The sequence below is a fragment of the Balaenoptera acutorostrata genome, chromosome 1 (genome assembly GCF_949987535.1).
Source record: "Balaenoptera acutorostrata chromosome 1, mBalAcu1.1, whole genome shotgun sequence".
NCBI classification, from domain to species: domain Eukaryota; kingdom Metazoa; phylum Chordata; class Mammalia; order Artiodactyla; family Balaenopteridae; genus Balaenoptera; species Balaenoptera acutorostrata.
The window spans coordinates 110,785,078-110,803,695 of NC_080064.1; the positions used below are offsets into that span (position 1 = coordinate 110,785,078).

An 18,618-nucleotide genomic window follows, 5' to 3' on the forward strand; every position below is an offset into this window, starting at 1 on the left:
CTCTGTTATGGGTGCCCTGTCTTTTATCTCTGACTACTTTTAAGATCTCTTTGCCTTTAGTATCTGTAATTTCTCTATAATATCTCAAGATACAGATTTATTTTTATTTATCTTGCTTGTTATATGTTGTACTTTCTGTATCTATGGCTCGTGACTTTCTTTAGTTCTAGAATATGCTTACCCATAATCTCTTCAAATACTAGATCTCTTCCATTCATTCTACTGTCTTCCTCTAGGACTCCAACTATAGCACATTAGGACTTTTCATTTGTCCTCTTAGCTTAACCTCTCTTGTTTTTCACCTCTTTTTCTCTCTGTGCTGAATTCAGGTTAATTTCTTCAGCTCTATATTTCTGTTCACTTTCAGCTGTGTTTAAATAGCCCTTTAACCTATCTACTGAGGTGCTTCTGTTTTTAAACAATTACATTTTCATTTCTAAAAGTTTTAGGTTCTGTGGCAAATCTGTTAATTTTTATAGCTTCTTGTTGCTTTCTCTTTTTGTGATTTCATCTTTTATTTCTTTAAACATCTCATACATAGTTCTTTTATACTGTGTATCTAATTATTGTGTTATCTTAAGCCCCTGAGGATCCAAGTCCATTATTTATCGTTTCTGCTGGTTCTCACTTATGGTGGTTTATTTCCTTACACATTTGGCACAGGATCTAGTTGTTCTGAACAAGGAATGTCCTTCAGAATTTCTTGTCTGCCCTGTTGCATGAAGAAGTCTAATTCAGACCTTCCCAACCAATATGCCATGAATGGGTTATAGAAATGTTGAGATATTGATCCTTTCAGCTGGCTAGCCACCACTAATCATTAGCTTCTTTGTCTACTTATCTTAATGTGCTAGGCACAAGGAAATAAATCAAGTGTGACATTTGGATCAGGGGGCTGGAAAGTATTTGGGATGATTAAGAAGCAGTTTTGCTTCTTAGAAGAAGGAAAGTAAATTAAGACACCTGATGATTGACACTGTAAATTATCTTCAATTAAATTTTAATCCCAGTGGTTGTCTCTAGCATCCTGGAGGGCCAAAGATTGATTAGATTAAACATGTTTTTATTATTATTACTGTTATTATTATGAATCTAACAATCCTATACAAAAATATAGGGACTGATAAAGTTCTAGACTACTTACACAATCTAATAATGTAATGTTTTATTCTGGTCTTTAATCATCAATTAATAGACGAGAATGGAGGTTGTGCATTGCAGTGAAGAGAACCAGACTTAGAGTCAGAAGACATGAGTTCTAATCCCGGCTATATTCTCTCTATGTGACTTCAGGTAAAACTTGTTTTCAGTAAGTTTTCCAATTGTGGGTAACAAATGAATAGCTAAGTAACTGATTTATGTGAATAGTTTGTTGGATGAGACAAGGACTAGGGATAGGACCTGGCAAGTAGCATGTGCTCATACACAAACACAAGTTGAGCTAAATTGTAATCGAAATACTCTGCTGAGCTTGTTTTCAAATGAACCCCTTTTTTTGTTGAGAAGAGAGGTTGTATTGCATTCTTCACCTTTATTTGAATATAGAAAAATATTTTAAAAATTGTGAAATAAGGAAAAACGTTAAAACATAATTTAAAATATATTATTTATCATGTTAAGAAAGGCATTTCTAGAATCTAATTTTTAGTCATAAATAATATAAAATATTGACTACATGCAAGGATGACAATTTCTCCCAAATTAATCTTTAAAGTTGGGACTTCCCTTGTGGCACAGTGGTTAAGAATCCACCTGCCAATGCAGGGGACATGGGTTCGAGTCCTAGTGGTGGGAAGATCTCACATGCCATGGGGCAACTAAGTCTGTGTGCCACAACTACTGAGCCTGCGCTCTAGAGCCCGCAAGCCACAACTACTGAGCCTGCGTGCCACAACTACTGAAGACCGCGTGCCTAGAGCCTGTGCTCCGCAACAAGAGAAGCCACCGCAATGAGAAGCCCGCAAGCTGCAAAGAACAGTAGCCCCCGCTCGCTGCAACTAGAGAAAGCCTGTGCACAGCAACAAAGACCCAATGCAACCAAAAATAAATAGATAAATTTATTTTAAAAAAAAATCTTTGAAGTCAACATAACTGCTAACAAAATCACATTTTGCTTTTGGGTAGATTTTGACAAATTTATTCTAACTTTAATTTGCTTCACTCAAGTGATACAGAGAGGTGGTTGATGAGACATAGGGTTATATAAGAGAAAGGGGTACAATAACAGTCTGGGTGAGGGGTTAAAAATCTAAGGCACAACTAGGAATATGGGAAAACTACTTCAACATCATAAAGGCCATATATGAAAAGCCTACAGCTGACATCATACACAATGGTTGAGAGACTGAAACTTTTCCTCTAACATCAGGAACAAGACAAGACTCCTACTCTTGCCATTTCTATTCAACAAAGTACTGGAAGTCCTAGCCAGTGTAGTTAGGCAAGAAAAAGAAATAAAAGGCATACAAATCAGAAAGGAAGAAGTGGGCTTCCCTGGTGGCGCAGTGGTTGAGAATCTGCCTGCTAATGCAGGGGACACGGGTTTGAGCCCTGGTCTGGGAAGATCCCACATGTCGCGGAGCAACTAGGCCCATGAGCCACAACTACTGAGCCTGCGCATCTGGAGCCTGTGCTCCGCAACAAGAGAGGCCACGATAGTGAGAGGCCCGCGTACTGCGATGAAGAGTGGCCCCCGCTTGCCGCAACTAGAGAAAGCCCTAGCACAGAAACGAAGGCCCAACATAGCAATCAATCAATCAATAAATCTTTAAAAAAAAGAAAGTACATGAATTCTTAAAAAAAAAAAAAAAAAAGAAAGGAAGAAGTAAATTATCTCTGTTCACAGATGAAATGGTCTTATCTGTAGAAAACCCCAAAGATTCCACAAAAAAAATGCTAGAACTAATGAATAAATTCAGCAATGTTACAGGATATAAAATCAACACACAAAAATCAGTTGCATTTTTATACACTAACCATGAATAATCTAAAAAAGAAACTGAGAAAACAGTTTCATTAAAAATAGCATCAATAAGAATAAAATACTTAGGAATAAACTTAACCAAGGAGGCAAAAGACTTGTACACTGAAAACTACAAAACACTGCTAAAAGAAATTAAAGACACAAATAAATGGAAAGACATCCCATGTTCATTGATTAGAAGACTCAATATTTTTAAGATGTCAATACTACCCAAAGCGATCTACAGATTAAGTGCAATCCCTATCAAAATCCCAATGGCATTTTCTGTAGAAATAGAAAAATCCATCCTAAAGTTCACATGAATCTCAAGGGACCCTGAATAGCCAAAGAAATCTTGAAAAAGAAGAAAAAAGCTGGAAGTCCCACACATCTTGATTTCAAAACATATTACAAAACTACAATAATCAAGACAGTGTGGTACTGGCATAAAGACAGACATATAGATTAATGGAATAGAACAGACAGCCTAGAAATAAACCCTTTCATATGTGGTCAAATGATTTTCTACAAGTGACCAAGACCACTCAATGGGGAAAGGACAGTCTCTTCAAAAGTGGTGCTGGGAAAACTGGATATCCACATGTAGAAGAATGATCTTGGACCCTTACCTTAAACCATATACAAAAAATAATGTGAAATGGACTGAAGACCTCCATTGGGGAAAAGCTTCATGACATTGGGTCTGGCAATGATTTCTTGGATATGACACCAAAGGTACAGACAACAAAATAAAAAAATAGACAAATGGGACTACATCAAACTTAAAAACTTCTGTGCATCAAAGGACACAATCAACAGAGTAAAAAAGCAACCTTAAAAATGGGTTGCAAATCATATATCTGATAAGGGGTTAATATCCAGAATATATAAAGAACTCCTACAATTCAACAACAAAAAACTCACAACAACCTGATTTAAAAAATGCTCCTTCAAGTGAAGGACTTGAATAGACATTTCTCCAAAGATGATATACAAATGGCCAACAAGCATATGAAAAGATGCTCAATGTCACTAATCATTCGAAAAATGCAAATCAAAGCACAGTGAGCTATCACCTCACATCCATTAGGATGGCTACTATTAAAAAACAAAACAAAACCCAAATAACAAGTGTTGGTGAAGATGTGGAGAAATTGGAACCCTTATGCATTCCTGGTGGGACTGTAAAGTGGTGCAGCAGCTATGGAAAACAGTATAGTGGTTCCTCAAAAAATTAAAAATAGAATTACCATGTAATCTAGCAATTCCACTTCTGGGTATACATCCAAAAGAACAGAAAGCAAGACCTCATAGAGATATTTACACACCCATGTTCATTATAGCATTATTCACAATAGCCAAGAGGTGGTAGCAACCCAAATACCCATCAACAGATGAAAGAATAAACAAGATGTGGTATACACATACAATGGAATATTATTCAGCCTTACAAAGGAAAGATATCCTGTTATATGCTACAACATGGATGAATCTTGAAGACATTATGCTAAGTGAAATAAGCCAGTCATAAAAAGACAAATATTGTATGATTCCACTTATATGATGTAACAACAGTAGTCAGATTCACAGAAACAGAAAGTAGAATTATGGTTGTCAGGGGCTGAGGGAAGGGGGATATGTGAAGTTATTGTTTAATGGGTACAGAGTTAAAGTTTTGCAAGATGAAAAAGTTCTGGAGATCTGTTTCACAACAGTGTAAATATACTTAATACTACTGAACTGTACATTTAAAAAAGGTTAGGACAGTAAATTTTACGTTATGCCTTTTTTTTAACTAAAGCTAGAAATTTAAAAAATATTTTAAAAATATAAGGCATGAAAGATGTTAAATCTAAAGTATCAGAGTGAACTCATGACCTTATTAAAGATTAATAACTTTCCAGCTCTGACACTGTAATGGCCTAGCGGCAAGGTCATCCTGCTCATCATGAGAATACATGTGGAATAATCTAATATTTTTCTGGTCTTTAGCACTATTCTTCATTAAAAGGAATCAGGGATCTTTGTAGACTAGCTATTCTATGTCTTGGCACAGATGTACTTTAAAACGTTGTTGTTAGAAGTAAAAGTAATAATAACAACAATGTTAATGATAAAAATAACAAGCAGCTAACACTTACTGAGTACTTGTTATGGGGCCAGATACTGTCCTAGATGCTTTGTATGGGTTAATTCATTTATTGCTCACAATGACCCTATGAGGTAGGTATTATTATCCTCTATTTAAAGATGAGGACATTGAAGCACAGAGAGGTTAAGTAACTTGTTGAAGGTCACACAGCTAATAAGTGGCAAAATGGGCCTTTGAACCTGTTCCAATGTCTGTCCTCTTAACTAGGGATTATACTGTCTCTCAGGAGACAAGAGTACTTAAAAGCTAGCACAAGAAGTCAGATAGCACAAGGAGTCAGTCTAAAGAGACTTCTATCGGCCAAATGTAACATAAGCATAGAAAAGAGGGTGATAATTATAGCTAACTACATTACGGAAAGTTCCTAATGATTCTCAAAAAAAGGAAAAGCTAGCTCAAGGAGTATAAAACCATAGCTATAATTCAAGGACGACTACAATAGGATAAGTTTAATTTTTTAAACAGTTTACACATAGAGAAGAGTGTTGACAAGTAAGTGTTTCTTCTATGAAGTATGTATCTGTCTTATATGTATTTTACTCTGTAGAAGTAGTAAATGGTAGACACAGAGTAAGGGGTGTGTACAGGTAAGGTTTGGGGGGGCTGTATTCAAAGAATTATGCTCACACACACCATGGCATAAGCAAACCAATAGTTTTCTTAGCTGTGAAGTGTGGGTAGAGGTATGTAGAGGATACCTACATTCATCAGGGAGTCTTTCATGTGTTAGTCAAAAAGGCTTGAGAGTCTGCATGAACAAGGCAAAGACTTGTACAACCCTTAGCATCTGCATCAGGGCTGTTACCTCTTATGTTCCCCCAAAGTGTGTGAGGTGCAGGTGAGCTGACAGGTGAAAAGAATATTAATGTACATTCAGTGGATTTACATCCATGGATGTATGCCATTTGGGGGTTCAAAGTCCTGCATAATCTCCATAAGAACCCCCAATAATCCCCTCCCCCACACCAATAGGCAGAGAACTGTGAGGAAGCCAAACAATTCTGGAAAATGCAAGAATTATTCTCTTAACAAAATGCAAGAATTATTCCCCTAACAGAAAGGACTGATTACAGAAAAGAACCAGATAGAAAGAAGGTGAATGTCTTGCCCATTTGAATATCCCTGAAAGAAAACTACATAGTCACTTGTCCTATCTCATGAGAGATGTTACCTCTGCCAATTAAATGAGATGCATTTAATTGTAGGTAATCAGTAAACCAAGGCAGAATAAATATGACTAAGACAAGTAGACTTAGATACTAAATAAGGGGAAGTACTAGGTTGTAAGGACAGGTGTAGATTTGGAAAGTCCCCCTGACACAGCAAGGAATCCTCAACTCCAAGAGGAGCTCAGCCTCATGAATTCAGGCTCATGTTCCAATCATCTTCAAAGGCAAAATCCTGTCACATCAAGAATCACCAGGTTGACAGATTAGAACGTACAAATTTGGCTGATGTGAGTTGGTTTCTTTACAGTCTGATACAATTACCATAAGCCTGGGGAGTTTATAAGAATGAGTTATTCTAACCTCAGGAAAATATAGGTATTGACAGCCTGAAGAAATTAATCAAACCCAGAAAAAAAAATTTAATAGGCTAAGTGTAGGTGAAATAATAAGTTTTGTAATCACTGAGATAATTTTGCTTAGAAAAAACTACCATACTAGGCTTGTTATTTTCTTTACTGAATTAGTTAAATCTGATTATGTTTTTAATTAATGCTTCAGTATTTAAAATAATTTATGTTGTATTATTTATAAGCATGGATTTATTAATATGTCTGTGGTTGTGTTAGTTGCTGACACTGAATTTATTTGAGGTGATAGTATTAGCAGTTAAGGGACCACTTTCCCAATCTCCCTTAATGCTAATGAGATTAAATGGGCGTGTTGTGTAGTACTTCCAGGAAGTCTCTTTGAAAGAGAGAAGACAGCTCTTCCCCCCTTCCTCAATCCTGCTGTGTAGGACATGTGATGATGGCTCTTGCTGCCACTCTGGACTGTAAAAAAGATGAGCTACAAAGAGCCTGCATCTCTGGGAACCAGGGAGCTGCCATACTAGATTTCTTTCACATGATAAATTTCTATCTTAAGTTATTTTTATTTTGAAGTTACTAATATTGGCAGCTGGGGAGGAGGAAGTTAAAGCAGCTGGCCTCCAATTTATTCAGTGTGTGTGTGTGTGTGTGTGTGTGTGTGCGTGTGCGTGTGCGCGTGTGCGTGTGCGTGTGTGTGTGGTGGGGAGCAAAGAGAAACACTCCTGGGGAAAAAAAGGAGGCAAGTGACCCTGTCTAATTTTTTCTCACTGGGCCTGCAGGTAAATAGACCAGGAGTTGACAAACTATGTTTCACTGGCCAGCTGCCTGTTTTGTAAATAAAATTTTATTGGAACACAGCTATACCCATTTATTTATATATTGTCTGTGGCTGTTTTTGTGCTACAGTGGCAGAGTTGACTAGTTGTGCCAGAAACTGTATGGCCTGCAAAGCATAAAACATTTATAGGAAAAGTTGTGATGACCCCTGAAATAAACTAATGATATTTGCTAGGGGGAAGAGTCCTTTTCTATAGAATGCCCTGAGTAGGATATGCCTGGCTAAGTATTACTTAAAGTATTCAATAAGTAAACCCATAATCTATGAAGCATGGCTCCCTGATGACTGCCACATAAGCCATACAACTCTCTGGGGTATAAAATGGAGATGTTCCTACATGCTTCCTACTGTGTGAAGTAATAACCCACAGAACCTCATTTGGAGATCTCTATTGAACTCTGTTCTTAAACTCTGTTCTGCCCTATTGCTCTCTTTCTCTGTGCCTATGCCAGTATCCATACTACTTGACTGTAGAGATATAGCTGCATAATTGAAGAATTAAATAAGCTCATGTTGAGCTTTGTTTTTGACAGATACCAAACTTTTCTTGCTGCCCTTTTACTTCTTTGTGTGAAGTTATGTAAAACTTATGTTTTGTTATGTAGTGGATGCTGGTGCTTCACTCAGATCCCCTTCAATCCTTTTTTCACCTTTGTTTTTTGGATATTTTTCTTAGAGCCTGCTTTGCTCAAACACAGTGAGCAAGAAGTACCTGGGAATTTATAGTCCCCTGGATAGCCTTTATCCTATGACGGAAGTGTGAGAGAATATGAGGACACCAGCTCCCTTGCCTGAGGTAGGGAAAATACTGAGGCACACATTTCACTCCAGAGTTCCTTCCATGATCAGGCTGAAGCTACCCTTTGCAGGACTGAGAGCCCAACCTTGGGTGGCTTCTTCCCCTTCCCTGTCCTTCTTCTCCTACACCCTAGCTGGTTTCCTCTGGGAGTACTTCCTTTCTTGCATAGAAATCCTTTTCTCAGGGTCTGCTGCTGGGGAACCTGACTTATGACACCTAAGTAAAGAATACCCATGACTTTACCTTTTAAAATTGATGTTGAGATTGGCAGTCATGACAATTCCCCCAGGTATAGCTGCACACATACCAACAGTAGCATCAATCATTGTTGCAATGGCACCTCCATGAAGGAATCTAGTTACAAGAGGAAAAGAGAAATGTGTTCACAAGTTCTGAAAACAGCCCCTTAAGAGAGAAAAATTATCCAAGCCTCCCATATAATCTACTTCTGAAAGTTCCACTTAATTCATGTTCAATGTACTGAATGTCAAATTATATCCATGTTCTCACCTTCATTTTGTTCATAGCATAACACTGTAGTACTTGTAACAAAGCCAGAACCTAATGATAATCAGGTCACAAGTAAGCAAAAAGCTAAAATCCAATTTAGAAAATTTATATTATGTTTTTATTAAACTAACTATATACATCATTGTTTAAAAATTTAGGAAATGCAGATAAACAGAAGAAAAAGAAAAAGAAATTAAAAATTATAAGGCTGGGCTTCCCTGGTGGCGCAGCGGTTGAGAATCTGCCTGCCAATGCAGGGGACACGGGTTCGAGCCCTGGTCTGGGAAGATCCCACATGCCATGGAGTAACTGGGCCCGTGAGCCACAACTACTGAGCCTGCGCGTCTGGAGCCTGTGCTCCGCAACAAGAGAGGCCGCAATAGTGAGAGGCCCGCGCACCGCAATGAAGAGTGGCCCCCGCTTGCCACAACTAGAGAAAGCCCTCGCACAGAAACAAAGACCCAACACAGCCATAAATAATTAAAAAAAAAAAAAATTATAAGGCTATCTAGTGACAAACCAATATTAACATGTTAATGATACTCTAAAATTATACTCTTTTGCCCTATGTCCTACACTTTTGTCATTTAATAATTTACAGTAAACATCTATCCATGTCAATAAATATATATCTACATTACCACTTTAATGTCTTCATTGTAGTCCATGGATACAGGGCGGTACTATAAGATAACAACCTCTTAGAGCCCCATTTCTAGGCTATCATTCTTACCCAGGTACTCCTTGCAGATAAGGACCTCCTTGAAACAAGCAAACTGTCCTTTTCTCATCATCGTTATAGAAGATCACATATTCAAAGCCCAGGCCATCCTCATAGCCTCTGGTGAAGAGCTGGGCCTGTGACAGTTGTTCTTTCACAAGCTTTGAGTCTGTAAGGAAATGAAGTAGATGGGCACATGAGAAACAGGTATGAGAAAAATACCATGACAGAGACAAATATCTGTACCCTGCAAGAATCACAGGTCAGTGGATGATTGATTAAAATGCCAACCAGGTGCAAAACTGAAGGGGCTGGGAGGGTCCCAAAGAAACAGAATACAGGATCTTTGCTCCAGTGGAATTAGTCTAACTGGGAACATAGTAAAAATAAATGAAATCAAAACAAAGTACTAACACATGGCAATCAGGAAATATAGTACATAAATACAAAGGGTATATGGAATAAAATAGTAAGGTATAGACAGAAATCCTTCTTAGAATAAGTGTGATTTAAATGAGATTTAAAGAAAGTGAGTAATGTAACAATAGAGAGGTTTTCCTTGCAGACATGAGTTTAGCCTGAGCAGAAGATAGTTATCATACTGAATCAGAAACAGAGGCAAGTCAGCCCAATATTCAATGTGATTATGACTCCTGAGTCTCCAACTCAGGGTTAGAACCGTTAGGGTTCATGAAATCAAATTAGTGGGTTGTAGGCAGACTTTAAAAAGAAACTGAATGCTTCACATATATCCTGGATAAGTACTAATGTGCTCATTTAGATATGTTTTTTCAATTACACAACTGTGCACAAGTTGTGTGTTCTGGGTTGTGAGTCAAAATGTAAGTAACTTCAAAATAAAGACTGAAAGCTACTGCTGTGGGAAGGGCATGTTTGTCCTTTCATACCCATTTTAAGATTTAATTCCCCAAACTCTTAGCTTTCTTTCACAGCTCATCATGATTTGCCATGTATAACGCTGATTCTTTTATTGATACCAAATTTACATTTACAAACTTGGAAAAGGATATGAGATGAGAAGATCTGGGAGAAGTGGGGAGGACAAGGGAAGATATTATTTAGGCCCTGAGCATCTGGGGGCAGGCACCCTGTCTCTTGGACTTTGTGTGCTCAACGACTGGCAGATAGGCACACACTGTATGCGCTCTAGCAGTGGTTGAGAAATTGAACGATTTGGAGGGCCAAAGAAACTTAAAATTGAGAATCAGTCTCATGGTACAGTAGAAAAGAACCTTGTCCTGGAAGTTGGGAAATTTTTCATGACTTAGCTTTGGCCTAGAACTTGCTCCCTTCTCCATACTTTATCCATACAGTGGGGGGATAAACCTAAATGACCTCTAAGATCTGTTCCAACTCTAACACTCTGGGACTTCAGGAAAAGATAGGCATCAAACCCTTCTAATTTTTTAGTTAGGAGTTCAAAATTTCTGGTTTAGATTACTAAACCTTGAGGTTACCTCATAAAAATGGGAAAAATAAAGATGGTGGGGAAGTCTGTTAGAAATGCAGAATATTGGGCTCTACCCCTGACCTACTGAAGCTGAACCTACATTTTAACAAGACTACCAGTTGTTTCATATTCATGTTAAAATCTGAGAGGAACTGATCTTTTAAGCCATGGGATAACACTGAAGGTAGCAGAGGAGTAACACGATCAGATTTGAATTTTGAATCACTCTGCTAGCTGGACGAAAGGAGGGGGATAAGAAAGATGAGTGAGAAGATCACTGAAACGCTATAAAATCACAATCACCAAACTTTTCTGCTTGGTGGGGTGATTTTCTCCAGCTATGTTCAGCTATGTGAGGGCCTGAGCAAATAAGAGATGGCAGATGTTTAGATTCATCCAGGGCCGGGGTTTTCCTAGATAAGTACACTACAGAAGTTCAGATAAAAGAGGGCTATGGGGACAATGAGAAAGTAGAGGACTCAATGAACTGAAGGTCTTAATGAGGCCAAAGAATTTTTTCTGTGGGGGCTTTGAACAAGTAAGCTGGAAGGAAAAAGGTTGTGGTCAGAAAAAGGATGTCTAAATGTGTGGATTTGGAGGTTGTGCACTTTCTGAAGATGATAAGGCTCAAGATGTCCTCAGGAGTGCATTGCTGGGGCTGTGCAAAAGAAAGGTCATAGGTGATGAGAAGGTAAATAAACTGAGGAGCCATGGTGTGGATGGTGGGTTGCTGAGAATGGTGAATAGAGTTGGGTAGAGAGGAAAACAGTTAACCAGGTGCTGAAATACTCAACATATAGGGAGAGGTTGGTAGATGACAGCTACAAGAAGGGGAAGTTGAGGGTGATAAAGTCGGAAAAAGTGAGATGGTATAAACCTCAAAAGGAATGGGGGTTTTCTAAGAAGCAGGGGAAATAATAATTTGAAAGCAAGTATGGGTAGCAAGGAGGACCTCAAACTCCTCCCTCTTCTGAGAGGGTCAAGTTTCCAACAAGAGACGATAGTTAGGTTGGATGAAGGGATGAGCAGAAACATGTGGGAATTGAACCCTGGAAACTACTGACATTTAAGGAGTGGGTAGAAGGAGAAAGGGAAAATTGGTCAGAGGTTTGTGAAAGCCAAGAGACAAAACATTTCAAGGAGAATGAGATTAACAGTTAGGTCCAGCACAGTAAGGGCTGAAAAATGCCCACAAAATACGGCAATTCGGTCGCTAGTGGCTTAAGTGAAGAAATTTCAGTAGAGCTACTAGAGTAGAAGCCAGATTGCACTGGGTTAAGGACATTCAATTAATTTTGTGATATGATAAATAGTTAGAATGGAATTAGTAACACAAATTACTAATTTTCCCCTTCATTCGTAAAACAGAGTTAATTCTTATTTCTCTCTATATTGGTGGTTCTATAAAGAAACTTATGAACTCTACCATTTTTCTTGGTTAAGGTAGTTTTATTTTTGTTTCATTCATTTCTTTTTTTCTTTTTTTGGCTGTGTTGGGTCTTTGTTGCTGCACGGGCTTTCTCTAGTTGTGGTGAGCGGGGGCTACTCTTTGTTGAGGTGCGTGGACTTCTCATTTTGGTGGCTTCTCTTGTTGCAGAGCATGGGCTCTAGGTGTGTGGGCTTCAGTAGTTGCAGCACATGGGCTCAGTAGTTGTGGTGCGTGGGCTCAGTAGTTGTGGTTTGAGGGCTCTAGAGCACGTGAGCTTCAGTAGTTGTGGCGCAAGGGCCTCGTTGCTCTGTGGCATGTGGGATCTTCCTGGACCAGGGACTGAACCCGTCCCCTGCACCAGCAGGTGGATTCCCAACCACTGCGTCACCAGGGCAGCCCCTGTTTCATTCATTTCTTCAGCAAATATTGAAGTATTCAGCAAATACCATGAGGAAACTGAGGCAAGAAAAGGTAGAGTAACTTGCCCAAGGTCACACAGCTTTAAGTTGTAGAACCAGAATTTGAACCCACTCACTATATTTCAACCATGAAATTAGTTAAGTCGTCAGCTTTTGGATGGCCTCTAAAGCCATGTGACTGAATGAGATTACCAACAGAGTACAGTGAAGCAAGGAGTACTAAGGATTGAGACATGGGGCACCCTAACATTAAGTTTGAGGACAAGGAGGAACTGGCAAAAGAAACTAAAAAGGAAGAACCAGTGAAGTAGAAGACTATGGTGTCCTGGAAGCCAAGTTCAAGGAGAAAGGAGTTATCAGCTGTGCCAAAAGCTGAGCAAGGTCATTGGTTAGCAACATGAAGGTCACCGGTGACAGTAGTTCTGATGGAGTGGTGGGAGTGAGAGTCTGCCTGAAGAGGTTTAAGAGAGACCAGGAAGAGAGAAACCCAGTTGTGGCATGTCGGTACACTGATGAGAAAGATCTAGCAGAGAGGGATATCCTTAAGTAGGCCAAAGGGATAGAATACAGTACACCAATAGAAGCCTTGGCCTCTCATAAGAGTATGGTCAGTTCATTCATAACAGGAAAAAGCAGAACATCAGGCACAGACGCAGGGAAGAGGGTAAACGAGGTAGGGGTTGCTTGGAAATTCTCTTCTGATTGCTTTTATTTTCTGTGAAACAGGAGGCAAGATCAGCTGAGAGTGAGGCTTGAGAAAAAGAAGGTAGGAAATAGTCATCTAGGAGAGCAGGAGAGTGAGTAGACAAGGGAAAAATGAAATATGATTGTCAGGCAATGTTAAGGGCCTACTTGAGGTCATTAAAAAAAAAAAATCACGGGAGTTCCCTGGAGGTCCAGTGGTTAGGGCTCTGTGCTCCCACTGCAGGGGGCATGGGTTCCATCCCTGGTCACGGAACTAAGATCCCGCAAGCTGCGTGGCGTGGCCAAAAGAAAAAAAACAAAGAAAAAACCCTCCAAACATCACAATCCCCAAACACCTACTAAAGGTATGTTTAGATGATTAACAGACAATGAGTAAAATAAGAAATATCTGTATAAGCTTCATGCAGTCAGGAACCCCATCTATGTACTCAGGCTTGTTTCAGGAATGCGACACTTTGCACAGCACAGATACTCAACAGATAGTTGTTGAATGAATATATAAGAGACGTTGTGAATAAGAAAGCAAAAAGGTCTTTACAGGCTGACTCTAAAAATGAAGAATGTACATATATTAGGTATATATATAAAGTTCTTCAGTTAGGCTCAGTAAGTCAGCCACATAGGTGCAGAAGAGGGGAGACAAATAATTCAAATGAAAGCCACAGGGTGTTAGCTGACTGTCAGTCAACAGTGTGACGTGGCTACCTACTTAGTGCTAATGTCTTACTCTGCATGGAAAGACCATAATTTGAGTTTCAATCTTAGTTCTGGGAAGCATATACTAAGGATCTGAGAAACTGGAACATGTCCTGGGAAAAGCAACTAGGAATGTGAAGGAGACTGAAATACCCTCTGGGAAAAAAAGCCAGAAAACAACAGAGAAGATTGGCCTGGCAATGAGAATTGGCAGGTACACAGGAGTGAGATACATAGATCTGATTCCTAAATTCCAATATATATTGATATATTCTAATCCATATAAAATGATGCCAAATGAAAGGATTATACTTACTCTGTGTGTTCGTAGATGGTAGAACTAACTGAATGGATGAAAGTACAAGAGAGATTATAGCTCAATACAGTTAGAGCTGTCCAAAATGAAAAAAGCACCCCAGTCCCAAGTACTCCATGATTGGAGGGGTTCAAATTAAGTCTAGATGACTGGCTGTAAGGTTTAAAATAGAAAGCAAGAGAAGACAGAGAAAGGTTAAGACTGTAGTTGTAGCTCCCAACCCGTTTTCTATTCCAAAACAACTGAGGTTAACCTTTTGCAAGGAAAATTTACATTTATAAAGGAAATCTCCATTTGTAAGGGTGTCTCCCTCTCAGTACCAGGAAGAGAAGAACAACTCTAAATCACAAGAGAATCTTTTCAATGGAGAAAGCAGCAACTTACATCTTTTCCTGGTAATCTCCTCCCAACGCCCCTTACCCCCAACACCCTCCTTTTGTCTTTAGCTGAAAATGGTATTTAAAGTGGTGGTTTAGGACTTCCTGGTGGCACAGTGGTTAAGAATCCACCTGCCAATGCAGGGGACACAGGTTTGAGCCCTGGTCTGGGAAGATAACACATGCCACAGAGCAACTAAGCCCGCAAGCCACAACTACTGAGTCTGCGCTCTAGAGCCCGTGAGCCACAACTACAGAGCCTGCATGTCACAACTACTGAAGCCCGTGTGCCTAGAGCCTGTGCTCCACAACAAGAGAAGCCACCGCAACGAGAAGCCCATGCACTGCAATGAAGCATAGCCCCCACTTGCAGCAACGAGAGAAAGCCTGCGCGCAGCAACAAAGACACAATGCAGCCAAAAGTAAATAAATAAATTAATTAATTAATAACAAAAATAAACTGGCGGCTTAGGCTACCTCGGGGAGTTACTCACTTTTCCCTGGGCATCTCCCAGGTATACATGAGGTATATGTGCTAATAAACTTCTGGTTTTTCTTTTTCCTTTTTTAAAGAAAGCAACGGGGCTTCCCTGGTGGCGCAGTGGTTGAGAGTCTGCCTGCCAATGCAGGGGACACGGGTTCGAGCCCTGGTCTGGCAAGATCCCACATGCCGTGGAGCAACTAAGCCCGTATGCCACAACTACTGAGCCTGCGCGTCTGGAGCCTGTGCTCCGCAACAAGAGAGGCTGCGATAGTGAGAGGCCCGCGCACCGCGATGAAGAGTGGCCCCCGTTTGCCGCAACTAGAGGAAACCCTCGCACAGAAATGAAGACCCAACACAGCCATAAATAAATAAATAAATAAATAAATATTTTTTTTAAAAAAAGAAAGCAACGGGCAAAAAAGAAGGTAGTCCACTGTTCCTCCCAATTCCTATATGAGGGATCTCCTTTTTTTTGTTGTTATTAAAGTGCATTTATTTTTTTCACAACATGTATCACCATCTGACCTACTTTGTTTTTGGTTTTTAGTGGTTTGTCTCTCATCACTAGAGTGTTCACTACAGGAGGGAAGAGATTTTAGGTAAAATAAAAACCAAGTAGAGCATCTTAAGCAGGTTGCCTGGTGTGTGTTTCTTCCCTTCCTTCCTATCTTTCTTCATCCTACAAATATGTATAAGGCACTTACTATGTATCAGGTACTGTTCTAAGCACTGGAGATATAGTGGAATAAAACATACAAAAATCTCTGCCCTTATTAAATGTCAACTATGAATTGGTATTTTCCATTGGCACTTGCCATCTACCTCTACAAGGATTAAATCATGTGCTGCTGCAGCTGCTGATTTTCGACACCCCCTGAAAGGAGTTCAGCATGGAGAGCAGAAATGAGGCATCCTGTGCTCTGGGAAAAACTGGCAGAAAAGGTCTTCAGACAGTTAGATATTTTCAGGAGCCGATTTTATGAGCCCAATTCTTGTATCTCCTCATATCTAGAAAAGCACTAAAATCCTTCACGGTGACATCTGCTCCTTGTGACTAGCAGTAACCTTCACTAGAGACTCGCTCGATTGCATGCATTCCCCCTCCACCAAAATCACATATATACTGACCTTCCTCCCCTACCTCTTTGGAGCAGATTTTCAGAGCTATCTGAAATGCTGTCTCCTGGGCTGCAGTCCTCATTTTTCCCAAAATAAAACTTAACTCACAACTCTCACGTTGTGCATTTTTTTCAAGTTGACAGTTTTATGGCGACCACGAAGGGACCCAGAGTGGAATTCTCTCCTTCGCCTAAACTCTACGAGGAACCGGAGCCTTGGTACCAGCAGAGGCTCCTTGCACCCATCCGCCTCCTTGGAGAGTCCAGATGAATTTGGGTAAGTCTCTCCTGGTTCTCAGATCTCCCGTGTTGGTTGATGATCCTGAGTTTTATTTGGCAGAGTAGCAGGTACCTGCCTCCTCCTAGTTGAAAGATACGGGGTGGGGGCCCTGGTTAAAAGATACTAGGGAAATATCCACCCAGTTGAAAGATACTGGGGGAGGCTCGGTTGAAAGATACCAGGGAATACCCACCCAGGTGAAAGATACTGTGGAGGGGGAGCTGGTTGAAAGATACCAGGGTTTGCTCAGTTGTAGGAGACTGAGTGGTCTGCACTGAGTGGTTAGATAAGAGGCTGATCTGATGCTTTTCCTCAGTTCAGCTGCCTTAATAGAATTTGTCAAGATAAAAGTGAAGATATTACATGAGAGTTTTGCTCCGAAGAAAGGGCACAAGACTCCTCCCGGCCTGTTCTGGCTTTCTCAGGTGACTGAGAAATTTACGGGAGTGGTGGAGGCAGAGTCCTCATGCCATGCAGTGATCCCATAGGTAAACCTACTCATTAATTAAAAGGCTTCCTCATCCAGGGGCATGCATAAGAATTGGCCATTCAGTGATCCGAGCACCCGTGGTGGCCTTAGACCACTGAAGGGAGAAACTGAGACATGTTAAGAGGGCTGAAACAACTCTGGGGTGAGGCCTAGAGGAGCTAAGCTCACAAGCAGCACACTGGCCCACCACACAATTTCACTAGTAAATTTTATCCCTGACAAATTCAACTTAAAATGGGAGATAGAGCCTCTCAAACACAGAAACAAGGGGCATCGAAAGCCAGCCTCTGACTAACACTCCAGGCAGGTTTATGTATGTACAAAACTCATATTTGCAAGTACCTATTTAATTGCGGAAATATACCAAAGGAGATCTCAACCTAAAATGACCAAATTGGGGTTCTTTTGATATTCCAAAATTAATATTTTTGTGCACACAGTTAGAAAAAAGCCAGCCATGAGCTCAAACAGACTGAATGGAATGTTTACTTCAATTGGTATCTAGAAGCTTCTAAAAGAGGAAATGATAGAGTAACTTCTTTTCAGGAAACCAACAATTAATTACTTGAAACTATATCAGACCAATTTTTCAAAACCATTAAAAAGAACGAAAAGGGGGTATCTATGAAAATTATGAACCTTCAATTGTGCCAATTAAGTACATAATGCCAGTTGTAGGTTAACCAACCCCCATTTAATTCCCAACTAGTAAAGAAAGCTAGCTTGAAGGAAAAAAAAAAACCCCAAAAAACAGAAACATATCTTTTCAGAATTCTGACCCTGAGGAACAAGTCCTACTAGGAGAACTTGATTTTCTCTCCCTGTGCCATGAAACTAGGGTTCTCAGGAACAATTATCTTATATAGACCATGTCTAAGTCCTGAGTCTGAGGAAAATAACAGGGAACAAAGCCTTTAAAATTCTTTCTTATTCCAACTGTTAGTTAGAAACTAGTGAGTTTTATATTTTGATATCTGATTCATGACTAAGTTTAGAAAATGAAGCTATATAGATCTCTCGCTGTGTCTGTCTAGATATATGTATGTCTCAGTATGTGTGTCTCTTTGGATAATGCTGCTGAGGTTAATTTGTAAATGACCTCTATTTAATTGGCTTAAAAAAAAGTAAGCACTGACATTCACAGAAAGATAGACAAGATGAAAAGGCAGAGGGCTATGTACCAGATGAAGGAACAAGATAAAACCCCAGAAAAACAACTAAATGAAGTGGAGATAGGCAACCTTCCAGAAAAAGAATTCAGAATAATGATAGTGAAGATGATCCAGGACCTCAGAAAACAAATGGAGGCAAAGA

At 39.7% G+C, this 18,618-nt stretch overlaps 1 protein-coding gene across 3 annotated transcripts in view; it reads right to left on the reverse strand.

Annotated features, from left to right (window-relative positions):
* The window catches only part of THEM4 (thioesterase superfamily member 4), a 41,347-nt gene that overhangs the window by 7,693 nt on the left and 15,036 nt on the right, over window positions 1–18,618 (reverse strand). For all 3 annotated transcript variants that reach the window (XR_009007663.1, XR_450611.2, XM_007178078.2), the window contains exons 3-4: window positions 9,532–9,688; window positions 8,532–8,642 (exon numbers count right to left, since the gene is read on the reverse strand). Coding sequence is in view for 1 of the 3 variants with exons in the window: in XM_007178078.2 (XP_007178140.2) it covers window positions 8,532–8,642; window positions 9,532–9,688 (268 nt within the window). In the remaining 2 variants the exon portion in view is untranslated. The remainder of the gene's footprint in view (window positions 1–8,531; window positions 8,643–9,531; window positions 9,689–18,618) is intronic.